Source organism: Ctenopharyngodon idella, chromosome 22, assembly GCF_019924925.1.
Source record: "Ctenopharyngodon idella isolate HZGC_01 chromosome 22, HZGC01, whole genome shotgun sequence".
NCBI lineage: Eukaryota > Metazoa > Chordata > Actinopteri > Cypriniformes > Xenocyprididae > Ctenopharyngodon > Ctenopharyngodon idella.
The window spans coordinates 10,773,685-10,797,726 of NC_067241.1; the positions used below are offsets into that span (position 1 = coordinate 10,773,685).

Consider the following 24,042-nt stretch of genomic DNA (forward strand, 5'->3'; position numbering starts at 1 on the left):
TTATAATATTAAGATAGAACCACTGAACTCACATGAACTGTTTCAAATATGTTTTTAGTACCTTTATGGACCTTGGGAGTTTAAATGGCTTTGCTCTCTATAGAGGCCTCACTGAGCCATCGGATTTAATCAACAATATCTTATTTTGTGTTCCGAAGTTGAGCGAAGGTCTTACGGGTGTAGAACGACATGAGGGTGAGTAATTAATGACATTATTTTCATTTTTGGGTGAACTAACCCTTTAAATATCTTACTGACACAAACATTTTAAGTGGTAGTGTATGTATATTTATATATAAAATATATATTTTATCCTATCATAAGTGAAATGCATTATGCTACTCATTCATGAAGACCAACAATATTTGTCAATTTAAAACCTTTAATTCAAAAAACATTAAAAACCCAACTAAAATAGAAACAAAGACAATGTTTATGAATGGCATGTCAAACAATGAGTTTTAACGGAATACCAAGCATACAGTTAAGTATGTGCATACAGTTAAGTATGTGCATGCACACTATGTGCACATATGTATAGTTTATTACAAAGCTTGAATGACACTTGAGAATACAGAGCTGCGTTAACCAATAAATAACCTTCAACTTTTCACATTACATGGAGGATTTTGCCATTGTGTGTCATGCAAACCAGCATTTTTATAAATTGGTACTTGTAAGAAGCCAGTACAAAAATTTCCAAAAATCCTATAAACAACATATAGTATTGAAATTGAAAAAGAACCCAGAAAACCAAAAGTTTTCATTAAATTACAGACATTCCTGCTCATTGTTTCTATTGGAATTATATTTTAAATCTGGTCAATGCAGTGAATAAATAAAGCATGAAACAGAACACTGAGAACAAAAAAAAAAAAAAAAAAATCACATTTTGTAAATCACTAAAAGAAAGAAAATCCCTAAAATATGGATTTACTTTTTGGTCTAAACAGCTACTATGCAAGCTACAATCAATTTGCTTGAATCATTTCCCCTCAAGATCATGAACATCAAACCAATTTGAGGGTGTTTAGAGCCCAAGACAGACAGAACATTAAAACAAAGCCACAAATCTTCAATATACCTCAATATATACATATTAAAAATGCTTAAATGATTAGCTGGCTTAATTCTTCACATGTATCAGTAATGCGACCTTAAAGTCAACAGTAGTTTCCATGCACCCATAATGATTATCACTTTAAAAGCATAACATTTTCATATCACACTTTTTAGTAATATGAACTCTTGAACAACATTCTAGACATTTATGATTGATTAATTTCTGATAAATGAGTATCAGGTATAGAGCAGAATTAAGGGTGGTTAATATTCTGCGTGTTTAAGACTTCATTCAAAGCTCATTGTGTCTAAATGTATCTGCTGAAGATAATGTTGAAACAAACTGAATTTAAAAACAAAATATTGAAATAAAGCACTGAGTATTTCCATGCTTGAGATACAAAATGGCAATAAATGTTACTTGGGTTATTGTCTTTGTAATGCTTTCTGATTTTCACACCAGCTTTTTGGCCTCGAAGAAGCTCTTGAGATGTCTCATTTGCCAGATGCCAGTGATGATAAGGATGATGGTCTGAGCGATAGACCACCACAGAACGCGCTGGTTCGTGCTCTCGCTCGTCATACGGAAACGCTCCTCACGGTACTGTGGAAAAGAAAAACAACTTATTGTGACTACAATACAACACATATGGAGGCTGTATGATATAACAGTGACAACTAGATACCAGTGCTGTTTTGGTATAATTGAGATACTATTACAGTTTTGTTTTTTTTTGTTTTTTACAGTGTTTCCCAAAAGCATCGTTAGCCAAGTTCATGTGTTGGTAACGACGGTAATTGCGACCATAGTTGGCTTTGGGAAGCACGCCCCTGTTTAGTTCTCGTCCAAAATAAAGTTAAACATCTTGAGCAGGTACCTGCTTTCAGCGATTGTGAAAATATACGTTTAAATGGCCAGTCAGCCAACAGGACCCTACTGTACCATAAACTAAAACTGGTTTCTGCAGTTCAGACTCACCCGCTGGTAGTTTTGCTCTTTCTGGATCTGTTCCACCTGGTCCAGGAGCTGTCGGACCCTCAGCTGCAGCTCGGTCAGTTTGTCTTTAGCTGCGATTTCAGGGTAGTTGTTGGTGTGTTCACCAACCTGAATCTCCAAGTGGACTCTCTGTAAGACAGCAAGATATAAGGTTTCATCATCTTTATCTTCAGTTATATTGTATTATATTGAAATGAATATGGTAATTGTCTTTTTCTCATATCTATAGTAGTGTTGTCAAAAGTACCGACAGCGATACCAAGTCGGTACTGAAATTTTAAAAATGTGATGCTTTGAGCACTGTTGAGTGGATTCGTAAACACCTCTGATTGGTCATTGTGTTCATGCGCTCATCAGATATGTCTGTGATTAGCTACAATGATCAACTCTTCAAAAACATGTAAATAGACATCAATGACGCTCTTCACCGAGCGCTTACACAGATACATACGGGAGCGTTTGAAAGCAGGCCTGCGTCACATTTTTAAAATTTCAGTACCGACTTGGTATCGCGGTCGAGACTTTTGACACCACTAATCTATAGGTAATTTCAAAAATGAGCCATATTTATAATATATTTGACCAGTGTTGTTATTGTTAACTAAAACTATTCTAAATCATTTTCTTAACTGAACCAAAGCTGAAATAAAATAAAACAGAAATATTAAAAACAAAAAAATTACAACTGAAACTGAACTGAAAAAAAAATAATTTAATTGAAGTACTAAAATGACTAAAGCGGAAATAAAAATAAATTAAAGCTAAATAGAAATATTTAAAAACAAAACTATAATATAATATACTAAAATAATGACAAAAGTACGTAACAAAATTACTAAAACTAGAACATACTAAAAATATACAAATTATTAAAATATAAAAAATATTTATAATAGTATATAAATAATACTAAAACAACACTGTATTTGACATGCAACTATTACCTAATGTAATTTATTATAGAGATTGCATATTGGACAGCTTATAACTCAAAATTATTCATTAAACATTCAAAATATGAATAAATACTATAATAGTATATAAATAATACTAAAATAACACTGTATTTAACATATAAATATTGGCAGATGTAATTTATTAAAGGGTTAGTTCACCCAAAAAAGAAAATTCTGTTATTAATTACTCACCCTCATGTCGTTCCACACACGTAAAACCTTCGTTCATCTTCAGAACACAAATTAAGATATTTTTGATAAAATCCGATGGCTCAGTGAGGCCTCCATTGACAGCAAGTTAATTTACACTTTCAAATGCCCAGAAAGCTACTAAAGACGTATTTAAAACAGTTCATGTGACTACAGTGGTTCAACCTTAATGTTATGAAGCGACGAGAATACTTTTTGTGCGCCAAAAATACAAAATAACGACTTTATATCTAGTGATGGGCGACTTCAAAACACTGCTTCATGAAGCTTCAAATCTTTTGTTTTGAATCAGTGGTTCAGATCACGTATCAAACTGCCAAAGTCATGTGATTTTAGTAAATGAGGCTTCGTTACGTCATAAGTGTTTCAAAATTTCAATGCTTCACCACTGGGGGGCGTGACTTTGGCAGTTTGATACATGCCCCGAACTACTGATTCGAAACAAAAGATTCATAAAGCTTTGAAGCTTCATGAAGCAGTGTTTTGAAATCACCCATCACTAGATATTGTTGAATAAAGTCGTTATTTTGTTCTTTTGGTGCACAAAAATTATTCTCGTCGCTTCATAACATTAAGGTTGAACCACTGTAGTCACATGAACTGTTTTAAATATGTCTTTAGTAGCTTTCTGGGCATTTGAAAGTGTAAATTAACTTGCTGGCAATGGAGGCCTCACTGAGCCATCGGATTTTATCAAAAATATCTTAATTTGTGTTCCGAAGATGAACGAAGGTCTTACGGGTGTAGAACGACATGAGAGTGAGTAATTAAAAACAATTCATTTTTGGGTGAACTATCCCTTTAAATGTAGAGATTGCATATTGGACAGCTTATTATTGAAAAATGCATAATGAGGACCCTGGACTGAAACTATGACAATGTGCAGCACTTAATCTGTTCTCTATATTGATCTGCTGCTCCATCATGGTTTTTACACTCATACCAGTTTTCCACCAGCAAACAGTGCCATCTTGGTGGAGTTGGAGTGGAGGCAGATCTGATGCTCGCCTGGGGTGTGGGACGTGAAGGTGAAACGTCCATCTGATCCATACTGACGGGACAGAATGATCTGAAATAAACAGAGAAAGATGTATAATGACATCTACATTTTTGTAAAATCGCCAGATATAACCCGTTTCATTGTTATACAGCAGACATGTTTGGAATGTAGAGTAAAATCAAAAACAGGCTACCTTGGCATCAGGATCTTTGATTTCCACATGCATGCCTAAACCAGGGGTGGACGGGAGGAAAGAGCCAGCCTGTTTGTCCCACAGCTGTGTTTTGTATCTTCCTAAAAAGACACAAATAAAACTCAACACAGTCTGTTCATTTGCACCATTAAAAACTGACAAACATAATTAGATTAACAGGATCTGATATTTCACTATACAGTATAGATATTATAATTCAAATATACATGCATTATCTCCTGACATCATAACTGTTATTTCTGATTACTATAAACAAGAGATTAATCCAGGCAGTAGCTGCTGGCAGGAAAGAACTGGTTGCACCTGTATCTCAGGTACTTAAGCAGGATGCTGCACCTGCCACATCCTGATCTACTCAAAGCCCTCCTTTATTTGGACAGATGTATGCAGATAATAAGATCCATACCTCACATCTGATTTCATATCAGCTGTCTTCAGGTTGAGTGTGTTAAATAAGACAAAAAGTTAATTATTCTACTGATAAATCCAGATGGTTGAATCAGCTAGCCGACAAAGCTAACCGATCACAGAGAGACGATTGGACAATGGACGTACCGATCACCATGGTTTCATCGGGTATTTCTTCTATAAAACATTTCTTCTCCGTCTCTCCGATGTGGAAATAAAGGGCTTGGCTTGGAGAAAGCCACGCAAATAGAAGCAAAAGCCCGGAACAGGACACCACCGCCTTCATCTCCATCCAAATCACCCTCACTCAATCCAGGGCTGCGAATCGATTGCAGAATCACTCGATTCTTCTCACTCTATTCTTTCACGGACCTTTGTTTATTAAAGTCCGCCCATATTCACGAGCAGCTTAGAAGTTTGTCTGAAGAAAGAATCTAAAAAAATTAATTTAACAATTTATTTATTAATTAAACAAATCAAAATAATAGATAATTAAGACTAATAAGATTTTTTTGGAAAATTTTAAAAAAAAAAAAACTCCTTTGTATACTTATTGTTAAATTTCTATGTAATACGTTATGATACTATTTAAAAAGTTATTTGTACATTAAAAATTAAAATATAAATGAAATACCTTTAATATGAACATACAATCAAACATAAAATAAAATATAATACAACTATTATTGTTAATATGTAATACATTATTTCCAGGAGCTCATTGCTTCTACCTTCAATTAAACTGCTAACAGTGATTGTAAATTAAATTGCCTAAATTATTACATTATTAGCTAACTGCATTCTCCAAATTGTAACGTTGACATGCATTCTTTGTAAAGCTGCTTTGAAACGATATGTATCGTGAAACGCGCTATACAAAAAAAATAAACATAATTGTTATCATCAACAGAAATAATAATAATAATAATAATCATAGTCAATGCATTGCTAATAAAGGTATTTTTATGTATGTTTTTAGGCAAGCGTCATGGATAGACTTTTACTTTGGAATTCACGCGCATCAACCGGAAGCAGTACTGGTAAATTACCCACAACCTCTTGCTTTAGTCGAGAAGTTTCTCGTTTGTTTATTGACTAAATTCAGTAGTTCTCTAGCTTTTTCAGTGTTTTTATTTCTTTTTCTGAATATCTTGTAAAAGAGCTGCAATGGCGCAATATAAAGGAGCGGCGAGTGAAGCGGGGAGAGCGATGCAGCTCATGAAGAAGAGAGAAAGAGAGCGAGAACAGCTCGAGCAGCTCAAACAGAAGATAGCAGAGGCAAGTGAGCCCGAATAACAAGCACAACATGTAAACACACTGGCCATTCAACCTGTCCTGACTATATGCCTCCAATAAATAGCCGCTAGCTCAAAAGTGTGATGAAATGTATATAGTATTCAGATAGGATAGTACTTTTTTTTTTTTTTATAATCCAGACTATGATGGTTATGCATCTTGCCCCTTTTAGACAATATAAAGTCACATGAGAAGGCTTAGAATACAGAAGACAGTTTATAATAACTTCATTAGTGTGGTATATATGTATGTTAAGGTAAACATAGGTAAAAACTTGATTGGCTCCTCATTACCATGGTTAATGTAAAAACCACATATTGAAATAGTAGCCTATTACTATGTAGAGGAAGGTATGAATCTTCATAAATTCAGTAAAATTATTTACTTGTAAAATTATATTTATATTTGTTCACGTTTTTGTATATACGGTGCCCCCAAAATATTGGACACTTTTTCCACTCATTTTTTACCCCATGCTTAAAAAGTATGACATACCATTGTATAGCAAAATATTATTTATTTTAAAGACACATTTTTAAAATGCCTTTCAAGCATGTTTTAAATGATAAAGCATTAGATACTGTTTTGGGACAACAGTATGTAAACTACTGATCTTTAAGCGTCATATAACTATAATGATTGTTTTTTTTTTAATGAATACTGTATTATTGTTATAAACAATCATCACAACAATCTTCATATGCAGCTCAAATAACTCTACACAGCTTATACTTTATGTAAAACATCTCTCCTAATTGAACTTCACTTTCTTCTTTCTAGGACAACATGGTGAAGTCCAACATTGATAAAAAGTTCTCTGCTCATTATGATGCTGTGGAGCAAGAGCTCAAGTCCAGCACTGTCGGTAAGTGAGCATTATTATGGTTCAGAAATACTTCTGTAGTGAGTTTTTTTTTTTCTCAGTGAGGCAGCTTGTTGTTGATCAGAAAGGGTTAGAGATTCTTGTTATGACTATAGATGTCATTTGATTGTCATAAGACTGCAAAATGCTTTACTTTTGTTAGTTGTCTCATCTGAAATTGGCAACCCTATCCATAATGTAGTGTCCTTCGTAATTATTTAATTTAAGCCTACAGTATTAAGTCAGTTTGTGAGTGGAGGATGTTGTTGTTCTCTGCAGGTCTGGTGACTCTTAATGACATGAAAGCGAAGCAGGAAGCTCTGGTCAAAGAACGAGAAAAACAGCTCGCCAAGAAGGAGCAATCAAAAGAGCTACAGCTGTAAGACCTTTTCAGTTATTTGAAGTTGCTTCTCTCCTGCTTGGTGTCATTTTCTCAATATGAATGAATTATTATTTTTTTAACCATCTTTTAAGATTTTAAGACTAGGTTGTTGTAGGTTCCTGCATTGTGCCATCCTGCTTTTCTTTGTTTCTTTTTTCCCTTAAAACCTGTGTGAAGTTTGATTTTAAAGCTTCATGTTTGGTTTGTTCTTGTAGGAAATTGGAGAAGCAGAAGGAGAAGAAAAGAAAGGAAGAGCAGAAAAGGAAGATCGCCAGTTTATCCTTCAATCCCGATGAAGGCGAAGAAGAAGAGGAGGAAGAGGAAATTGAGGAGGAGATATGTATGGCATTTTACTTGGCACTTTTCCACATAAGTGGAACAAATTTCTACACAACCTTTTTATTAAATGTTTCAATAAGCTATCCATAAGAGCTGAGTACCATGTTCAAGTACCAGTACCATGTTTACCATGTTTAAATGCATTCTGCATAGACTAAAATCAGCACAGAAATTGTGTAAAATTCTGCAAATTCAGTCTTAAATTCTTAATTTATAACCAGCATTTTAAAGTTCTACTACTAAGTAAAAGTGCATTTTAATAGTTATTCAGTGCAAGTTTAATTTTCATTTATTTCGTTTTTTTTATTGTTTTTATTGTAAAATAAAATTATTTTTGTAAATGTTATTTTATTTTTTAACTAATAAAATTGTGATTTTTTTTTTTAATTAATTAATTAATTAATTAATTTATTTATTTATCATTTTCTTTAACAGGCATACCTGTAAAAAAGAAAAAACTAGGGAAAAACCCAGATGTGGACACCAGTTTCCTGCCAGATAGGGACAGAGAGGTAATTAAAAAAAACATTTCCTGCTCTTGATGCTCTGTTGACACATGCCCACCTCGTTTATATTCAACTAACAGATGAGAGCAAAAAAAATAGCATAAAATGCATTTAGTGCCAAAGCGTGACTGTTCCTAATGCCTCTTATTAGAAGTCTGAATACAGTTTTACAAGGCTGTTGGGTTAACACAAGCCTCTTCTGGGCTCTGCATCAAATAAAATGAATGCAGCGTTTGCAGAAACGTCACTCAGGGAGGGATAGTCAGCACACATTGAGACATCATCTTTTATCACAAAGCTGCGCACCACTGTCAATTTTTCAACTGCCACAAGAATTATGGTTTTGTTGATGTGATTTTTTTTTTTTTTGTGTGTGTGTGTGTTCATGTGTGTGCTTTGGCTCATTTCCAGGCAGTTTTCATTGAGACGTTTTGACTGTTAAGATCCTTAGATCTGACAAATTGCCTATAATTTGTCACGAAGGTTTTGTTTGCTTTTATACTGTGGGTATATGACCTATATATTTTATATATGCCTATCAACAGTTTTATTTAAAAGCTTTGGCTTGTTTTCAGAAGTTAAAAACACAAGCTTTTATAATAAGTGACTTGATGATCCTTGACAGGAATTAGTGCTCTATGTATGTGTGTATACTGTATGAGCAGCATATATGTGACCCTGGACCACAAAACCAGTCATAAGGGTCAATTATTTGAAATTGAGATTTCGACATCATCTAAAAGCTGAGTAAATAGCTTTTCATTGATGTATGTTTTTAACACAATATTTTGCTGAGATACAACTATTTGAAATCTGGGATCTGAGGGTGCAAAAAAAATCAAAATATTGAGAAAATCACCTTTAAATTTGTCTAAATGAAGTCCTTGGCAATGGATATCCACTCACAAAAATACATTTTTGATATATTTATGGTAGTAAAATTTACAAAAAATCTTCATGGAACATGATCCTTACTTAATATCCTAATGATATTTGGCATAAAAGAAAATTTGATCATTTTGACCCATTCAATGTATTGTTGGCTATTGCTACAAATATACCCATGCGACTTATGACTGGTTTTGTGGTCCAGGGTCACATATGAGCTTCTTTGATATGCCGTCAACTGCCTCAAAAATAAAAATGTTGAAATAATTTATTTTGCAATCACATCATGCTGTCTGTTTTAAAGACCAGTTTTAAAGACTTGTAGCTTGTAGTCCATGTCTATATGTTAGTGCACTCTGAAGTTGGCAAAAGTTACATTTAGCAGCTATATGCATTTGAAAAATAAAGTTTTTTTCAGAAAAACATACCGAAAAGCTTCTGAATACTGTTTTGTATGTGTAATTGTGAGTAAAATGTGTTCCAGGAAGAAGAGAATCGTTTAAGAGAGGAGCTCAGACAGGAGTGGGAAAGAAAACAAGAGAAGATCAAAAGTGAGATATGAAGATTATCTTTTGTTTGATTTCACTGAACCTGGCCAAGAGTGCAGTTGAATCTATAGACTTATTCATTCATTCATTTTTATTTAAACTTGTCTAGTCATACAGTAGCATGCAACCAGCTGCTTAAAGAGGCATGCGTTTTTGTTTTGATCTTTTGTGCTACAAACCTGTTCTTCAACCTGTTCTCCTTTCTTTCTTTCTTTCTATCTTTCTTTCTTTCTTTCTTTCTTTCTTTAGGTGAAGAAATTGAAATCACTTTCAGTTACTGGGATGGCTCAGGCCATCGAAAAACTGTCAAGGTACAGAGCAGGTTATCAGATTTTCTAATTTAAGAAAACTACATGCCCAAAATGTTACATTGTTACATGTTCTATATTGTAAAAATGTGCTCCACTCAGTTTTTGTGTGTCATGTGCTCATGTAGATGAAGAAAGGCAACACAATTCAGCAGTTTCTCCAAAGGGCCCTGGAAGTTTTGAGAAAAGACTTCAGCGAGCTGAGGTAAATGCGTTTGTTGTCACCTGCTATAAAAACACTTTCTTAGATTTACTACACAAGAGTTAGTCAAGTTAGAATCAGTTAAAGTTTCTTAAAATCTATATATGTTTATACACACACACATTTACAAAAACATGGTGGTTTTCTTCAGGATTTAGTTCTGGTTTTCCACAGAATATCACTGTATTAAATAAAAACTCAGTGGATAAAATCCAGACAGCTCTTTGAGCGGTGAGGGCTTCTTATGTTACAGACCTTTTGTCTTAACTGAGATAATATTAAAGCCTGTTTGTGTTTTTCAGATCAGCAGGTGTGGAGCATCTAATGTACATCAAAGAGGATTTGATAATCCCACATGTGAGTACATTTTCCACAACAAAGCTATAATGCTTTTAAAGGATCAAAACTTCAAGTGCTCCTGTAAATGTTAATATTTATAAGTCATCTCATTTGTAAGACCAGTTAGGTCTCTTTTAAATGTGTCATTGTTTACAATGCACTTTTATTCTGTACAAGCCTGTACATCGCTTACATTTCAGAATTTGTGACAAGCACATGTACAAGTTTTACAACGTAAACTGCTTTACAATGTTTTAAGGACATTTTAGTAAGTATTTTCCTGATTGTGAAGACAGATGGTAATAAATCACATTTTGTAGTTCATTTTCCCTTTCAAAACAGATCTCTCAATTATTAAAAATCTACTTTTCTTTCAGCACCACAGTTTCTATGATTTCATTGTGACAAAAGCAAGAGGCAAAAGTGGTAAGTTCCTACTTCCTCTATCACATTTAGTTTAACAGGTTCCCATGTGGCTTCTGTATTATTTCACACATGACTCTGCTCTGATGTTTTATAATATGAAGATAATACTGATTATATTTAGCATTAGCCTGCTGTTTTTGGTGCTGAATTGAGACCTTCAATTTTTTCTTCAGGGCCCCTTTTCAATTTTGATGTGCACGATGACATTCGGCTGGTGAACGATGCTACAGTTGAGAAAGATGAGGTAATAATGTCAGCATAATGTCTGGTCCATATTCTGGGCAAGAACCACACAAATTTACATATAAAATGACCATGTGATGTTTTTGGGGCAAGTGAATGTGAAATTAGATATATTTCTCATGTGCTCCACGATATGTTTTTATTTTACACATTATTAAGTGTCTTGAACAACTAAGAGTCTTTCAGAGATTTGATGCCACAAACCTTGCACAACCAGCAATGAGTTTTTCATAGTTTTAGCAATGCTTCTTGGTAAACATGCACATTGATTCTTGGAAGTTTCATAGAAGCCAGTCACCTTTGACACAGCTTTGGCTAAACTCTAAGCTCTTTGTGTTTCTTTGTCCAGTCTCACGCAGGGAAAGTCGTGCTGAGGAGCTGGTATGAAAAAAACAAACACATCTTCCCTGCCAGCCGTTGGGAGCCTTACGACCCCGAAAAAAAATGGGACAAGTACACAGTGAGTATATCATCCACTAAAGACCTTTTGTTAAATGTCTTGACACTGAAATGGTCAGGGTTGGGTGAAAGTCTCTAAAATTTCCTGCAGTCACATGTTTAGTAGAACCATATGAAAGAAGCTCTGTGATCTTGATGTAACATAATCCTAACCAAAACCAATGTGTTCCAAGACTAGCTAAAAACTTTTTCAATAGATGAAAACAAGATGTCAGTACAAGTAAATCATGGCAATGTGGTTCTACTGTGGTTAAGAAACGTGCTTTTGGTTGAATTCATAGCGTGTTTATGGATTGTTTTCCATTGTTTTTCAGATTCGGTGAGATGCCAAATCCACGAGACCTACAGAGTTCCGGAACCATCTTGATGTTTTGATGGTTTTATTGACACCAGGCAGCAAAATGCTTCATCTTGCGTAGCATTTTTGAGCATCTATAACTGTTTGCACCCAACTTATCATTGTAAATAGGTGAACATGAGGCCTAAACCGAGGCCATTCTTTGTCATACGCTCATAGTCGGATCTTGCACACAACTAACCTGACTTGACATCTTTTTGCTAACACAACTGATGTTCGTCGTCTTGATTGTAAATAGAGTCTGTTCTCTTGAATCCTATTCAAAAATAAACTCCTCATTTATGTACCTTTGCATGTTTTCCTTCTGACTCATTTCATGATTGCTCCATCGCTACTACAGGCACTTTTTAAGATTGTTGTTGTTGTTCACGTTTTGAAAGATTTGTAGTCTCCTGGAATAAAACCACCCCTGTTGAAAATCAAACGCAAGGTAGTACAGTTGTATAAAAACCACAGGCTATCAATCTCTCATGGTGCGTTGGGGATTTAGTGGAACGCCAATCTTATTTTCACAGATGCAGAATGTTGTTTTTGGCCATTGGCTGGTTAGTCCTGCAGGAATATGTGATATATATATATCATTATTCCAGTTGCACAGTTTTAAGCTGAAAGGCCAGCTTCAAACAGTAAATCAGGTTAAGCATACCTGGCGGCACAGCAAATAGATTTTGACAGCCTCTGCAGCTCTACAATTTCCCCCTAGGCCACCACTCCCTCAGCTGCTCTTGTTTTCATTCCCAACCCTTTGCCTACCTCCTCCCCTCCCATTCCACCCCCTCTGCTTAAACACAACTGATCTGTAGTTCTTCAAGAGACCTGAAATGGCTTATCTGCTTCGAGGACATAGCTGTGTTGGGGTTTGAAGATAGTTTTCAGTGTTCTTTAGGCAGGTAAAGGGAGCGGGATGTGGCCACCCACACTGACTCTGGATGTACTCCTGCTGGTCAGTTTGTCCCTCGGCGCTTACGGTGAACGAACATCTTACAGACCTCAGAGTTGTACGCTTGAATGCATCCGCCAGGTAAGACTTCATACTTTGGGTTCCAGCTGGCTGTATCAACATTTAAGGAAATAGTGGTGCTGTTTTTATTAAGTTTGTAATATTAGATTCACATATATGTATTTGAGTATGTATATGTATTTGAAGATTAAAAAAAAGTAAGATTTCTGGGTCACTAATTAAATTGATCAAATTCGTTAAATATGTTGTTGTTTTTTGCCATTACTGAAATTCATGCGAGTATACTAACTATGCTGAATTGTATAAAAGTCAATACTTTTACACTTTAACCCCTCAAACTCACTCTCACAGACTGATCTTAATCTGTGTCTGTGGTTTCCTTTTTTGCTGCTTTGATTCTTTCTCATGCTCCTTGAAGATTTTTAGCCTTTCTTCTGTATCTGGTTTTTCTGGTTGCTTCAGGTCAGGTACAGTACATGAAGAACATTTGTGGGGTTTTATTCTTCTCAGTATTTTTCAGCTTTATTTAGTTTGATTATAGCTTGAATCATGGTATTTGAACGTACAGTTAAGTCCACTCTGTTTTTTAAATTGAAAATTATATTATCAGCATAAGAATTTAAGTGAAAAGTTGAAAGCAACAAATCTGGCCTTTTGTACAAAGGAACTCACAAGCTCAGTGTCTCACATTTGATTAGCCTAGAAATGGTGCGGGATCTGTCATATTTCATAGTTTCCTTTTTTTTTTTTTTTTTTCTTCTTCTTTTTTTTTTTTTCGGACAATATGTACTTTCAGGGAGACCCGAGATGTGAATATTGCAGAATCACAGCAGACGATGTGCAGATATTTCCCAGTATTCCCTCCTCCAGCCCTTTTGGAAGTAAGTAATTTTTTTATTGTATATATCCAGCACCCCTATAGATGTAATAACACAACATAAACCAGCTCTGCCAAAACCCAATATTCTTTGTAAAGGTTCAAGGAGTTGATGAAATTAAGCTTTATAACTCATTTGATCACTAAGTAGGATTGAAGGCATCACTTTCAGCCAGTGAAATTGATTTTAATGTAAAATTTTTTAGATAAACCACCTCTCAAAATGGACATACTTGACTGGGACGTAGTTGATGAGTCTATAAACAACTAAAATCAACTGCTGATGAGTTTTATGCTGGAAAAAAAAAGTTTACAAAGTTTAAGCGTCAAACACCAAGGGAAAAATTACTTAACTAATGCTTAACTGGCTACAATTAAATGGTTTTACTTTCATATGCATTTTTATTTAGTCTTTTAAATGTGTAATTTCTTTCTGATGTCCATCATTTTTGTTTGTTTATTTATGCATTTTCATTTAAATGAATCAGAACTGAACCAGCAAAGCAAACAAACTGACATTAATTTACACTACCAGTCAAAAGTTTGGAAACATTACTATTTTTTATGTTTTTGAACGAAGTCTCTTATGCTCATTAAGGCTGAATTTATTTCATAATGAATACAGAAAAAACAATAATATTGTGAAATATTATTACAATTTAAAATTATGGTTTTCTATTTTAATATACTTTAAAATATAATTTATTTCTGTGATGCAAAGCTGAATTTTCAGCATCATTACTCCAGTCTTCAGTGTCACACGATCCTTCAGAAATCATTGTAATATGCTGATTTGATACTCAGTTATTATCAATGTTGAAAACAGTTGTGTTGCTTAATATTTTTTTGGAACCTGTGATACTTTTTTCAGGATTCATTGATGAATAAATGGTTAAAAAGTACAGAATTTATTCAAAATATAAATCTTTTCTATCACTTTTTATCAATTTAACACATCCGTGCTGAATAAAAGTATTCATTTCTTTCAAAAAAAAAGAAAGAAAAAAAATTACTGACCCCAAACTTTTGAACGGTAGTGTTACAAAAGATTTCTATTTTAAATAAATGCTGATATTTTTTAATTTTTTATTCATCAAAGAATCCTGAAAAAGTATCACAGGTTATAAAATAATATTAAGCAGCACAACTGTTTCCAAAATTGATAATAAATCAGCATATTAGAATGATTTCTGAAGGATCGTGTGACACTGAAGACTGGAGTAATGATGCTGAAAATTCAGCTTTGCATCACAGAAATAAAGTATATTAAAATAGAAAACCATAATTTTAAATTGTAATAAGTATGTTTCCATACTTTTGACTGGTAGTGTACTTTTTGCAGCCAGTAAAAATACATTTTGTAATCCATCCACAGCAACATTCGGAGAAATGTTTGAATTTTCCCTTTCACGGTAATCAGTGCAGACATTCCAAAAGGATGACTGACATCTTTATTTGTGACAGCACAATCATTGTAGCAATCACATTTCAGGTCGCGTGATGTAGGATCATTACTCTCTTTTGTTGGATTTCTACGTCCAGTTGTTTCTGTAATTTCACTAAACAATACAAGCCGTTTTGCACTATAATTGTTTGCAGCGCTTCCAGGAATCACTCATATTTGGCTTTGCTTGAACCAAACTATAATCTGTATATGTATGATTTCCATTTTCAGCTGCTTTTCAAGACTAGCTTGTTCGGATTTTATGTGTTATGTATATCAAAGAGCCTTTCTCTTGTTTGCGGCTGTTTTTAACTTTACGTCATCTCCAAGTTCTCTAGCTTTCAACCGTGTATCTCATGTGTAATGGAAACTATTTTAACTATCAGTTCTGGCATGAAGAGCTCATTAAGATAGTACATTTTGGTGTTATATTGTATGGTAACTCCTTTCCTCTGCCAGGTTGTGTACCTTGGCCTTGTCACTCTTTTCTAGGCCAGGAAACTCCAGAAACCTGCCAGCATTATGTTCACGCACCACGCAATATTTACATTGAGTTTGAAGCCGATAAAGATCCAACATATGATGCCATTACTGTGTCATGGAACCCAAGCCAATATGGTAATGATCGTCTGTCTGTCTGTCTATCTATCTGTCTGTCTGTCTGTCTGTCTAATTATTTGATTGATGTACACAGGTATTGCATACTTACGTGGATTTCAAGTAATCCTTCAGGCTCTCGGTGGATCTCAGGTCTCGTGTCAGCTCTTTCTCATGGGTAGCAATCTGTCCCTCACCCCTGCACATGCCCAGAGGGTATGTAAAAAAAATAAATAAATAAAAAAAATCCCTACAAATTAGGTAGCATCCAATGTCATTTTATTCTTGTTTAAAATAGTGTAATATCAAACTGTAAGAAAAAATAAGGCCTATAGCATCTTACAGGGTAAGTCATCATTTACTCACCCTCATGTCGTTCCAAACCCGCAAGGCTTTCGTTCATCTTTGGAACACAAATGAAGATCTTTTCTGATGAAATCTGATAGCATTCTGTCCGTCCATGGACTGCTTTTGCAAATTGATTGAAGAGATCGGAAAACGAATCCATATGAATCGACCGGTTTAGTCCAAATTTTAACACACACGCTTGAGCTTCCAGAAGAGGTTCTTGTGCGTCTGTTTATGTTCGCTGATCAAGGTTTATATGTGAATAAAAGCCTAAATTAAATCTGTTCATGATAAAAAGCGATCAAGTCTCTTCAGAAAATTTAGACTAAACCGCTCCATTCATATGGATTAGATTTCCAATCTCTTTATGAACTTTTTGAAGCATCAAAGATCAAGTTGCAAAGGCAGTCTTTGGAATGACATGAGGGTGAGTAAATGATGACAGTGTTTTCATTTTTGGGTGAACGATCAACATCTATATTTAGTATTTATATAACATTTAATTACTGTGTACTACTTCCTGAAGTCATGAGATCATGTAAGGTATTTCCTTGATGTTTGTTTTTGTTTTTTACAGTTGTATCACTCGGATCCCTTCACGAATCTACTTCTGGATAGCGAGTATGTCGTGACTGTCATGGCACTGCCCGTCCCCGAGCGGTGGGACCAGTTCTATCAGAAGAAACAGTTTTTCACACGCAGTAAGTGTTTCCCTCTTTAATTAGTTTGATAATTAAGTTTAATTTATTGACATAGAAGTCATCTTGTGAATGTGATAGTTTTATCCCAACACCGTGTCTACACCTGACTCGCGCGATGCGTTCGACGCGTCAAAAGACAATATAGAACCCATTATAATCAGTGATATTGTCTACACTGGATGTGGCGCGACGTGACACAACAAATTCCCGACAGTAAATGGATTCCCCGTTCTATTTCTGACATAGTCCAAATGCTTTGCAACCAAAGACTAGAATAACACATTTAACGTTTTTTTGTTGTTGTTGTTGTCATGATTCGAGTGTTTAGAAACAAAATCTATGAGACAGTTGTTTCATTGGTGATTTCAAATATGAAATTTAATCGAAATCTTGGCAACCAGCTTTGGAGAATTTGTTTCCCCAGCTGCACTTGCATGCCAGAGAGGCATTTCAAAGATGGCCGCCGAGTGAAATGACTTGCCTTGTAACGGTCTGGCTGCAGACCATGGGCGAGTGGAGCTCTACTCTCGAATAGGAAATACGTCACCTCCACTTGAATAATTTTGTCTCAGCATAACAATTAATAAAATTACTACTTATCAGATTGTGTTTTACTAACGTCTACACCTACCCCAACCCTAAACCTACCCTTACAATAAAGCAAATACAGTAATTAAATGACGCAATATTGATGTACGCATACCCAGTGGCCTAGCTCCACTAGTGGAGGTGACGTATTTCCTGTTCGAGAGTGGAGCTCCACTCGCCTCTTAAAGGGTTAGTTCACCCAAAAATGAAAATAATGTAATTTATTACTCACTCTCATGCCGTTCCACACCCGTAAGACCTTCGTTAATCTTCGGAACACAAATTGAAATATTTTTGTTGAAATCCGATGGCTCAGTGAGGCCTACATAGGGAGCAATGACATTTCCTCTCTCAAGATCCACTAATGTACTAAAAACATATTTAAATCAGTTCATGTGAGTACAGTGGTTCAATATTAATATTATAAAGCGACAAGAATATTTTTGGTGCGCCAAAAAAAACAAAATAACGACTTATTTAGTGATGGCCGATTTCAAAACACTGCTTCAGGAAGCTTCAAAGCATAATGCATCAGCATGTCGAATCATGATTCGGATCGTGTCAAACCGCCAAACTGCTGAAATCACGTGACTTTGGCACTCCGAACCGCTGATTTGACACGCTGATTCATTATGCTCTGAAGTTTCCTGAAACAGTGTTTTGAAATCGGCCATCACTATATAAGTTGTTATTTTGTTTTTTTTGGCACACCAAAAATATTCTCATCACTTTATAATATTAATATTGAACCACTGTACTTACATGAACTGATTTAAATATTTTTTAGTACCTTTGTGGATCTTGAGAGAGGAAATGTCATTGCTCCCTATGTAGGCCTTACGGAGCCATCGGATTTCAACAAAAAAATCTCAATTTGTGTTCCGAAGATTAACGAAGGTCTTACGGGTGTGGAACGGCATGAAGGTGAGTAATAAATGACAGAATTTTCATTTTTGGGTGAACTAACCCTTTAAGTCTGCAGCCAGACCCTATTGAACGGTCGGTTTGTAGCATTCTGTGTAGATATCTATTAGGTGTTGCAGTGCGATGCAACGCGACAAAGGTCGTGTCTGGTGTAGACACGGTGTTTGACATCTACTATAATACAATATATTTGTTGGTCCCTAAATTCTTCATGTCAATGAATAATATATAGATCCGCAATTAATAGTTATGTTCCCTCATGGTCTGGTGGTAGAACTTTTGTTAAGCGTGTCAGAGGTTCTGGGTTCGAATCCACCCTCCTATAGTTTATTTTTTTCCTTCGTTCAAACCAAAGATGTTCATCAGTGATTGTATATGAAGAGCAGGGACACGTTTGTGTGTATTTTGTTTTGTAATAGATTGAAGCACTGTGTGAAGACTGTACGTGAGCTCCAAGAGAACACTGTTGCCTTCTTCCACTGATAACACTGGCAACAAACACTCAGCATGATACATTCCAGTGCCAGATTTCCTCTTATAGTCAAATGAATGAAATGAATACTCTGCTAGCCAACTGAAGATGTTTCATTTGCATTAGGTGCATATGTGCAGTGAGATGTTTCAAAAAGCGGAGGGGATAATATATCGACCCTGGCAAAAAGTGTTGGGGACATGTCCCACCCGTCCCATCCACAAATTACACCTATGATTAACAATGCTGACAACTTGTGCCACCGCACATTTAGAGATTCGGTTGACAAATGCTATCAACTTGACAAATGCTTCTGTGTGTTTTCAGCATGTCCTGAAAAAAATGGACTTGAAAAGTGTAAGAAAGGTGAGTGTTGTAGCCATCACATGTCTTCGGTGTTTCTGTTGATCATGGCACATAGTCCTCACATGTATGTCCTGTCATTCATTATAGACTGGTATCCCAGATACGTTAAGGTCCAACAGGAGAACCAGGATGTTTATGTGACCTTTAACCTTGCACCTGAGAACTTTGAAGTCCGACAGTATTTTTCATCATGTTTCGGTGGTGGGCTACGAAATTACACAAGCATCACACCGGTGGGTTTTTAAAAAAAAAAAATTCATAAATAAAACAATTATAACAAAGAATTAGAATTAAAAATAAAAATTTAAAATGAAATACAGTTTCTCAGATGTTTACGTGATAATTATTAAATCAGAATAATGTTTGATGATTTCTAGGATTTCAGTCTCAACAAGACACATCACACATTCCGTTTGCAGAATCTCCAAGCAGGTACAAATTACACCTGTGAGGTGAGTCTTCATTCTTCAGATTAAATGGGTGTGTGTTAGTTTAGCTGACTGTATGAAACTGTCAATGATTCATGATGATTCACACAACCATTCATGCGAATCGAAGTCTTCCAACACGTTTCTACAAATATTTGCTGTCACTTTCTAAATATTTTTTTTTTTATTGCAGACATTTCCCAATACACATTTTTGCCTTATTTATCACATGTAGTTTTTTTTATACTTTTCTCCCCTCCAGATTGCTGCTGATGTCATGGATGCAGTCAGGAAAACATTTGTTGTTGTAGTTAAACATAGCTCTGAAGGTAAAGTTAAACTGTCAGTCAAAAATGATCACTCGTTCAGCTTAAAACTGATAAGGACATGTTAGTTTACTGTTCATGCATAACATGTTTTTACATCCTCGTCATTGAACACAAATGTGATATGTGTTCAATGCTTTGCCTTCAGCGTGTATGTGGGACAACATACCAGGCAGCTTTTAAAGAGGCAACGCCCACTGAAACTATTACATTATCTAAGACTTCAATATCATAATTGGTTTGGTTCTTGTCCTCTCTCACAATCAGAGCCACCGACGCCCCGTTTCACAGAAAGCCCTTTACTGATGGTGCTCTTGCCCATGGGAATCCTGCTTGCTTCTACCGCAGTGCTCATCTTCACTGTGGTCTACAAGAAAAGACTGAAGAAGAAAAAAGTCCAGACCAAAATGAGACCAGGTTTGAGTTTTATAAGTGACATACTTCATTGACATAGCCTACTGGTCATTGACAAAACTGTTATTTAGCCATATTGAATATTTTGTTTTCAAAGCAGGGCTATAAATGAATTTTGGAAGTTTACGCGGTGTTTTTGAGAATGCCAACTAAGATGTACATGTTCTTTTGTACTAATGGGCAATCATGTTTCCTATTTGTCAGAAATCATCGAACAGTACTACGACAAAAAGCTGGGTGAAGGACAGTGTGTTTTGCTGGATAAAACCACCCGTCCCCCTCGCCTCTTGATTTGCTACTCGAGCAATGATGGTCCTGCCCACGTCAGAGTCGTGTTGCAACTTGCTGCTTTTCTGCAAAAGCACTTGGCTACTCAAGTAAGTGTATTAGGATTAAATCAGACAAAGCATGCTGAGAATATTATTTTAAAAGACTTGTTTTTTTCCATCCATCAGGGTCATGAAACTTTTTTGTTTAAGACTTTTTTTTTTAATTCATAGGAATGTATGTACAAAGATCCATGGATCACAGTCATTAGATTCTCCACATTGGCCATCAGCATCTATGGAAGCTCTTGTTTCCGCCACTAAATAAAAAAAATAAAAAATGTAATTGTGACTTATCTCAGAATTCTTACTTTTTTCTCAGAATTGTGATATAAAGTCAGAATTGCTTGTTAAAATTCTGACTTTTTTTTAATTGCAATTGCGAGTTTTATCACGCAATTCTGACTTTATAACTCTCAATTCCGACTTTTTCTCAGAATTGTGAGATGTAAACTCACAATTGCATCTTATCTTACTTGCAATTGCGTCTTATAAAGTCAGAACAGTGAGCTATAAACTTGTAATTCTGACTTTTTTTCTCAGAATTGCAAGTTTATCGCAATTCTGACTTTATAACATGCACATGACTAAAAAAGTCAGTCTTTTCTCCACAATTGGACATTAGAACACGCAATTGCAAGTTTATATCTCACAATTCTGAAAATAAAATTCAGAACTGTGAGTTATAAAGTCAGAATTGTTTGATATAAAGTCGCAATTCTGACTGTTTTCTCACAATTCTGACTTTATAACTCGCAATTGTGAGTTTATATCTTGCAATTCTGAGAAAAAAAGTCAGAACTGTGAGTTATAAAGTCAGAATTGTGTGATATAAAGTCGCAATTCTGTTTTCTCGCAATTCTGACTTGATATCACACAATTCTGACTTTATAACTCGAAATTGTGAGTTTATATCTCGCAATTCTGTGAAAAAGTCAGAATTGTGAGATAAAAAGTCGAATATATATATATATATATATATATATATATAGATAAAATAAACAACATTAAAAAAATGTTATTTAAACTAATTCTATACAAGGTTATTTTGACTCTCTATCTCTTAATTATCCTTATTATTAATTCTCCCTTTTCTGTATAGGTGCATTTAGACTTGTGGGAGGCCTTGAGCATTATGGAGGAGGGCAGTATGGGGTGGCATTGCAGGAGAATGAAGGAGTGCGACTTTGTGCTGGTCATTTGGTCCCGAGGTCTCCGTCAGAACCAGTCTGAGGACGAGGAACCGCTAGAAAACACCGCTTTGGCTACCGTTTCCATGATCGGAGAGGAGTTGTGTCATGCAAAAGCGTTGGGTCGAGACCTCTCCAAATACATGGTGGCCATTTTTGAGTACTCACAAGAGTCTGATATCCCAGCAGCACTAAGTCTCGCTTCAAGATACACCCTGACTAAAGACTTACCTTTGCTCTTCTCTCATCTTCACGGAGTGGCTTTGCAGAAGCCTGGAGTTTACTTAGAGGTGGAGAACATTTCTGAAAGCGGATACTGTAAACTCCCAGCTGGGGCTGCACTACAGCTAGCCATCCAGGAGGCCAAGGCACAGTTTTCTGAGGAGCCGACTGAAGAGGAACATGTAGGAATTCCAATCATTTCATAAGGATCTTAAGAATTGCATTGATTAATGCAGTCACACCCCAAAGTGTGCAACTCTGGTGCAGTTCAACAGAAATATAAACGCAACATGGACCAAAGACATGTAAACGAACCAAAAACAGGACATAATGTCACAAGATGCGACCCTAAAAAGGAGGTGTATCTTCGCTCATGACTTCTCTGGAAGCTTCCTCACTCTCAGATGCCCTTCAAGATGGCTTGATCGGTTTCCAGGGCTGGAGGATGAAGGAATGAGGAAATGAGGAAGCATCATTTTGAGTATTGAGAAGAACCCAAGCAATCGTCAACATGGATGTTGATTGTTGTTCTGTCTCCTCTGTCTCTTTTCTGACTGTGAAACAATGGTACAGGCCAGTGTTGCCATCTTGTGGACAAAGCAAAAAATAAAAAAATAAGTGTTTGAGCTGCTTTCATTGAACGACATTACACATACATTGTACGAAATTACGAAATTCGCAAGAGAGTGCTAGAGGGGTCAGTGTAAAAATGTTAAAATATAAATAAAAAATTACTGAATAAAAAAATTGATAAATAAATTGATTTGATTTTTATATATATAAACAAATAATCTAGTGCAGCGCAGTAATATAATGAGTAGAAAAAAATAAACAACATACAGTGAAAGTGAGATCTGAGCCATATTTAGAGACCTGAATATCATTAGGCATGCAGAATACCCTAGTAACCACATAACAACATTCAGAACACCTTAGCAACCACCTACAGAACCCACAGGAGTTTTGTATAGACAAGCACCATCTACTTTAGTTGCATCTTAGAAACAAATTAGAGGGAACCTGAAGTATATTGAGGCTGCGGAATGCTATGAGTGATTTTTCATGGAAATGTGTATTAATTTTGGCATATTTGTGTAGTTCCTGCTTAAGTTCATGAATGATAAACATCATGTTACAGTGGATATTCCTAGTATTTGCATGCACTTCCATTATAGTCATTCTAAATGGGGAACAAAATGATTGAAAATGTTCACGAGGACACTTGATTTATTGTAGTGAATGAATGAAATTGTGTAATTTGTTTACCTGAAGTGTTATTTTTAATTATTACCTTATTATATTGTTTGCAAGGCCAATTTCTCAACATTGTGTTATTTTTGCAACAGTCTGTGTGTGTATAACATGAAGGGAAATTACTAAATTTTGACAAAATGCCTCTAACGGTCAGTACATGGTCTTACATTATAATAATGCAAGGCTTTTTAATATTTTTTATAATGCATAATCTTTAATTCAGCCACTATTAAAAATACCTATGTCTCAGTGAGTTACATATCTCTGTTTTTAGAATATAAGCTAATGCATTAACTCCTACATAAAATGTTTATGAAAATGTATGAATGCATGATGTTTTACAAATAAACTTTAATTTTGTAAGTAGCTAGGGGTATTTTCTCTGACTGATAAATTATGTTTTTGTTGTGGTGTACAATCTGAAACAGCTGGCTGTTCTCACAAAATTCCCATGTTAGAAAGCCTTGATTTATGAATATAAAACACAAGACGCAACAATTCAAACTTATTCTTGGCAAGGCATTCAAGCCACATCTTTCCACAATACAGTAAACCAATCATAAATTCCATCTCCAATAAATTCTGTAATATCTTGCCAAAG

The 24,042-nt window shown here is 35.3% G+C and overlaps 3 protein-coding genes across 4 annotated transcripts; 2 read left to right on the forward strand and 1 right to left on the reverse strand.

The window, feature by feature from the left end:
• Positions 1–364: 364 nt before the first annotated feature.
• Positions 365–5,205, reverse strand: tmed4 (transmembrane p24 trafficking protein 4). The gene is made up of 5 exons (XM_051880081.1): positions 4,995–5,205; positions 4,419–4,519; positions 4,169–4,294; positions 2,042–2,188; positions 365–1,666 (listed from the first exon to the last, which is right to left on the reverse strand). The coding sequence occupies exons 1-5, from the start codon at positions 5,137–5,139 to the stop codon at positions 1,517–1,519; spliced, it is 669 nt and encodes a 222-aa protein (XP_051736041.1). The 5' UTR covers positions 5,140–5,205; the 3' UTR covers positions 365–1,516.
• Positions 5,206–5,868: 663 nt separating this feature from the next.
• Positions 5,869–12,294, forward strand: fam50a (family with sequence similarity 50 member A). The gene is made up of 13 exons (XM_051880080.1): positions 5,869–6,125; positions 6,924–7,008; positions 7,285–7,384; positions 7,603–7,727; positions 8,162–8,238; positions 9,605–9,671; positions 9,918–9,979; positions 10,105–10,181; positions 10,481–10,535; positions 10,895–10,943; positions 11,117–11,187; positions 11,536–11,646; positions 11,960–12,294. The coding sequence occupies exons 1-13, from the start codon at positions 6,015–6,017 to the stop codon at positions 11,966–11,968; spliced, it is 999 nt and encodes a 332-aa protein (XP_051736040.1). The 5' UTR covers positions 5,869–6,014; the 3' UTR covers positions 11,969–12,294.
• Positions 12,295–12,433: 139 nt separating this feature from the next.
• si:ch211-207e14.4 (interleukin-17 receptor D) lies at positions 12,434–23,807 on the forward strand. 2 transcript variants are annotated; one of them, XM_051880078.1, is made up of 12 exons: positions 12,434–13,024; positions 13,761–13,845; positions 15,745–15,903; positions 15,980–16,098; positions 16,808–16,931; positions 19,243–19,281; positions 19,369–19,514; positions 19,659–19,733; positions 19,972–20,038; positions 20,303–20,452; positions 20,654–20,826; positions 21,878–23,807. In XM_051880078.1, exons 1-12 carry the CDS (start codon positions 12,908–12,910, stop codon positions 22,391–22,393), a joined length of 1,770 nt encoding a protein of 589 aa, XP_051736038.1. In that variant the 5' UTR covers positions 12,434–12,907; the 3' UTR covers positions 22,394–23,807. The 2 variants fall into 2 exon arrangements, with proteins under 2 accessions (XP_051736038.1, XP_051736039.1); XM_051880079.1 differs by lacking the exon at positions 19,972–20,038 and having other exon boundaries at positions 19,659–19,713.
• The last annotated feature ends 235 nt before the right edge of the window (positions 23,808–24,042 follow it).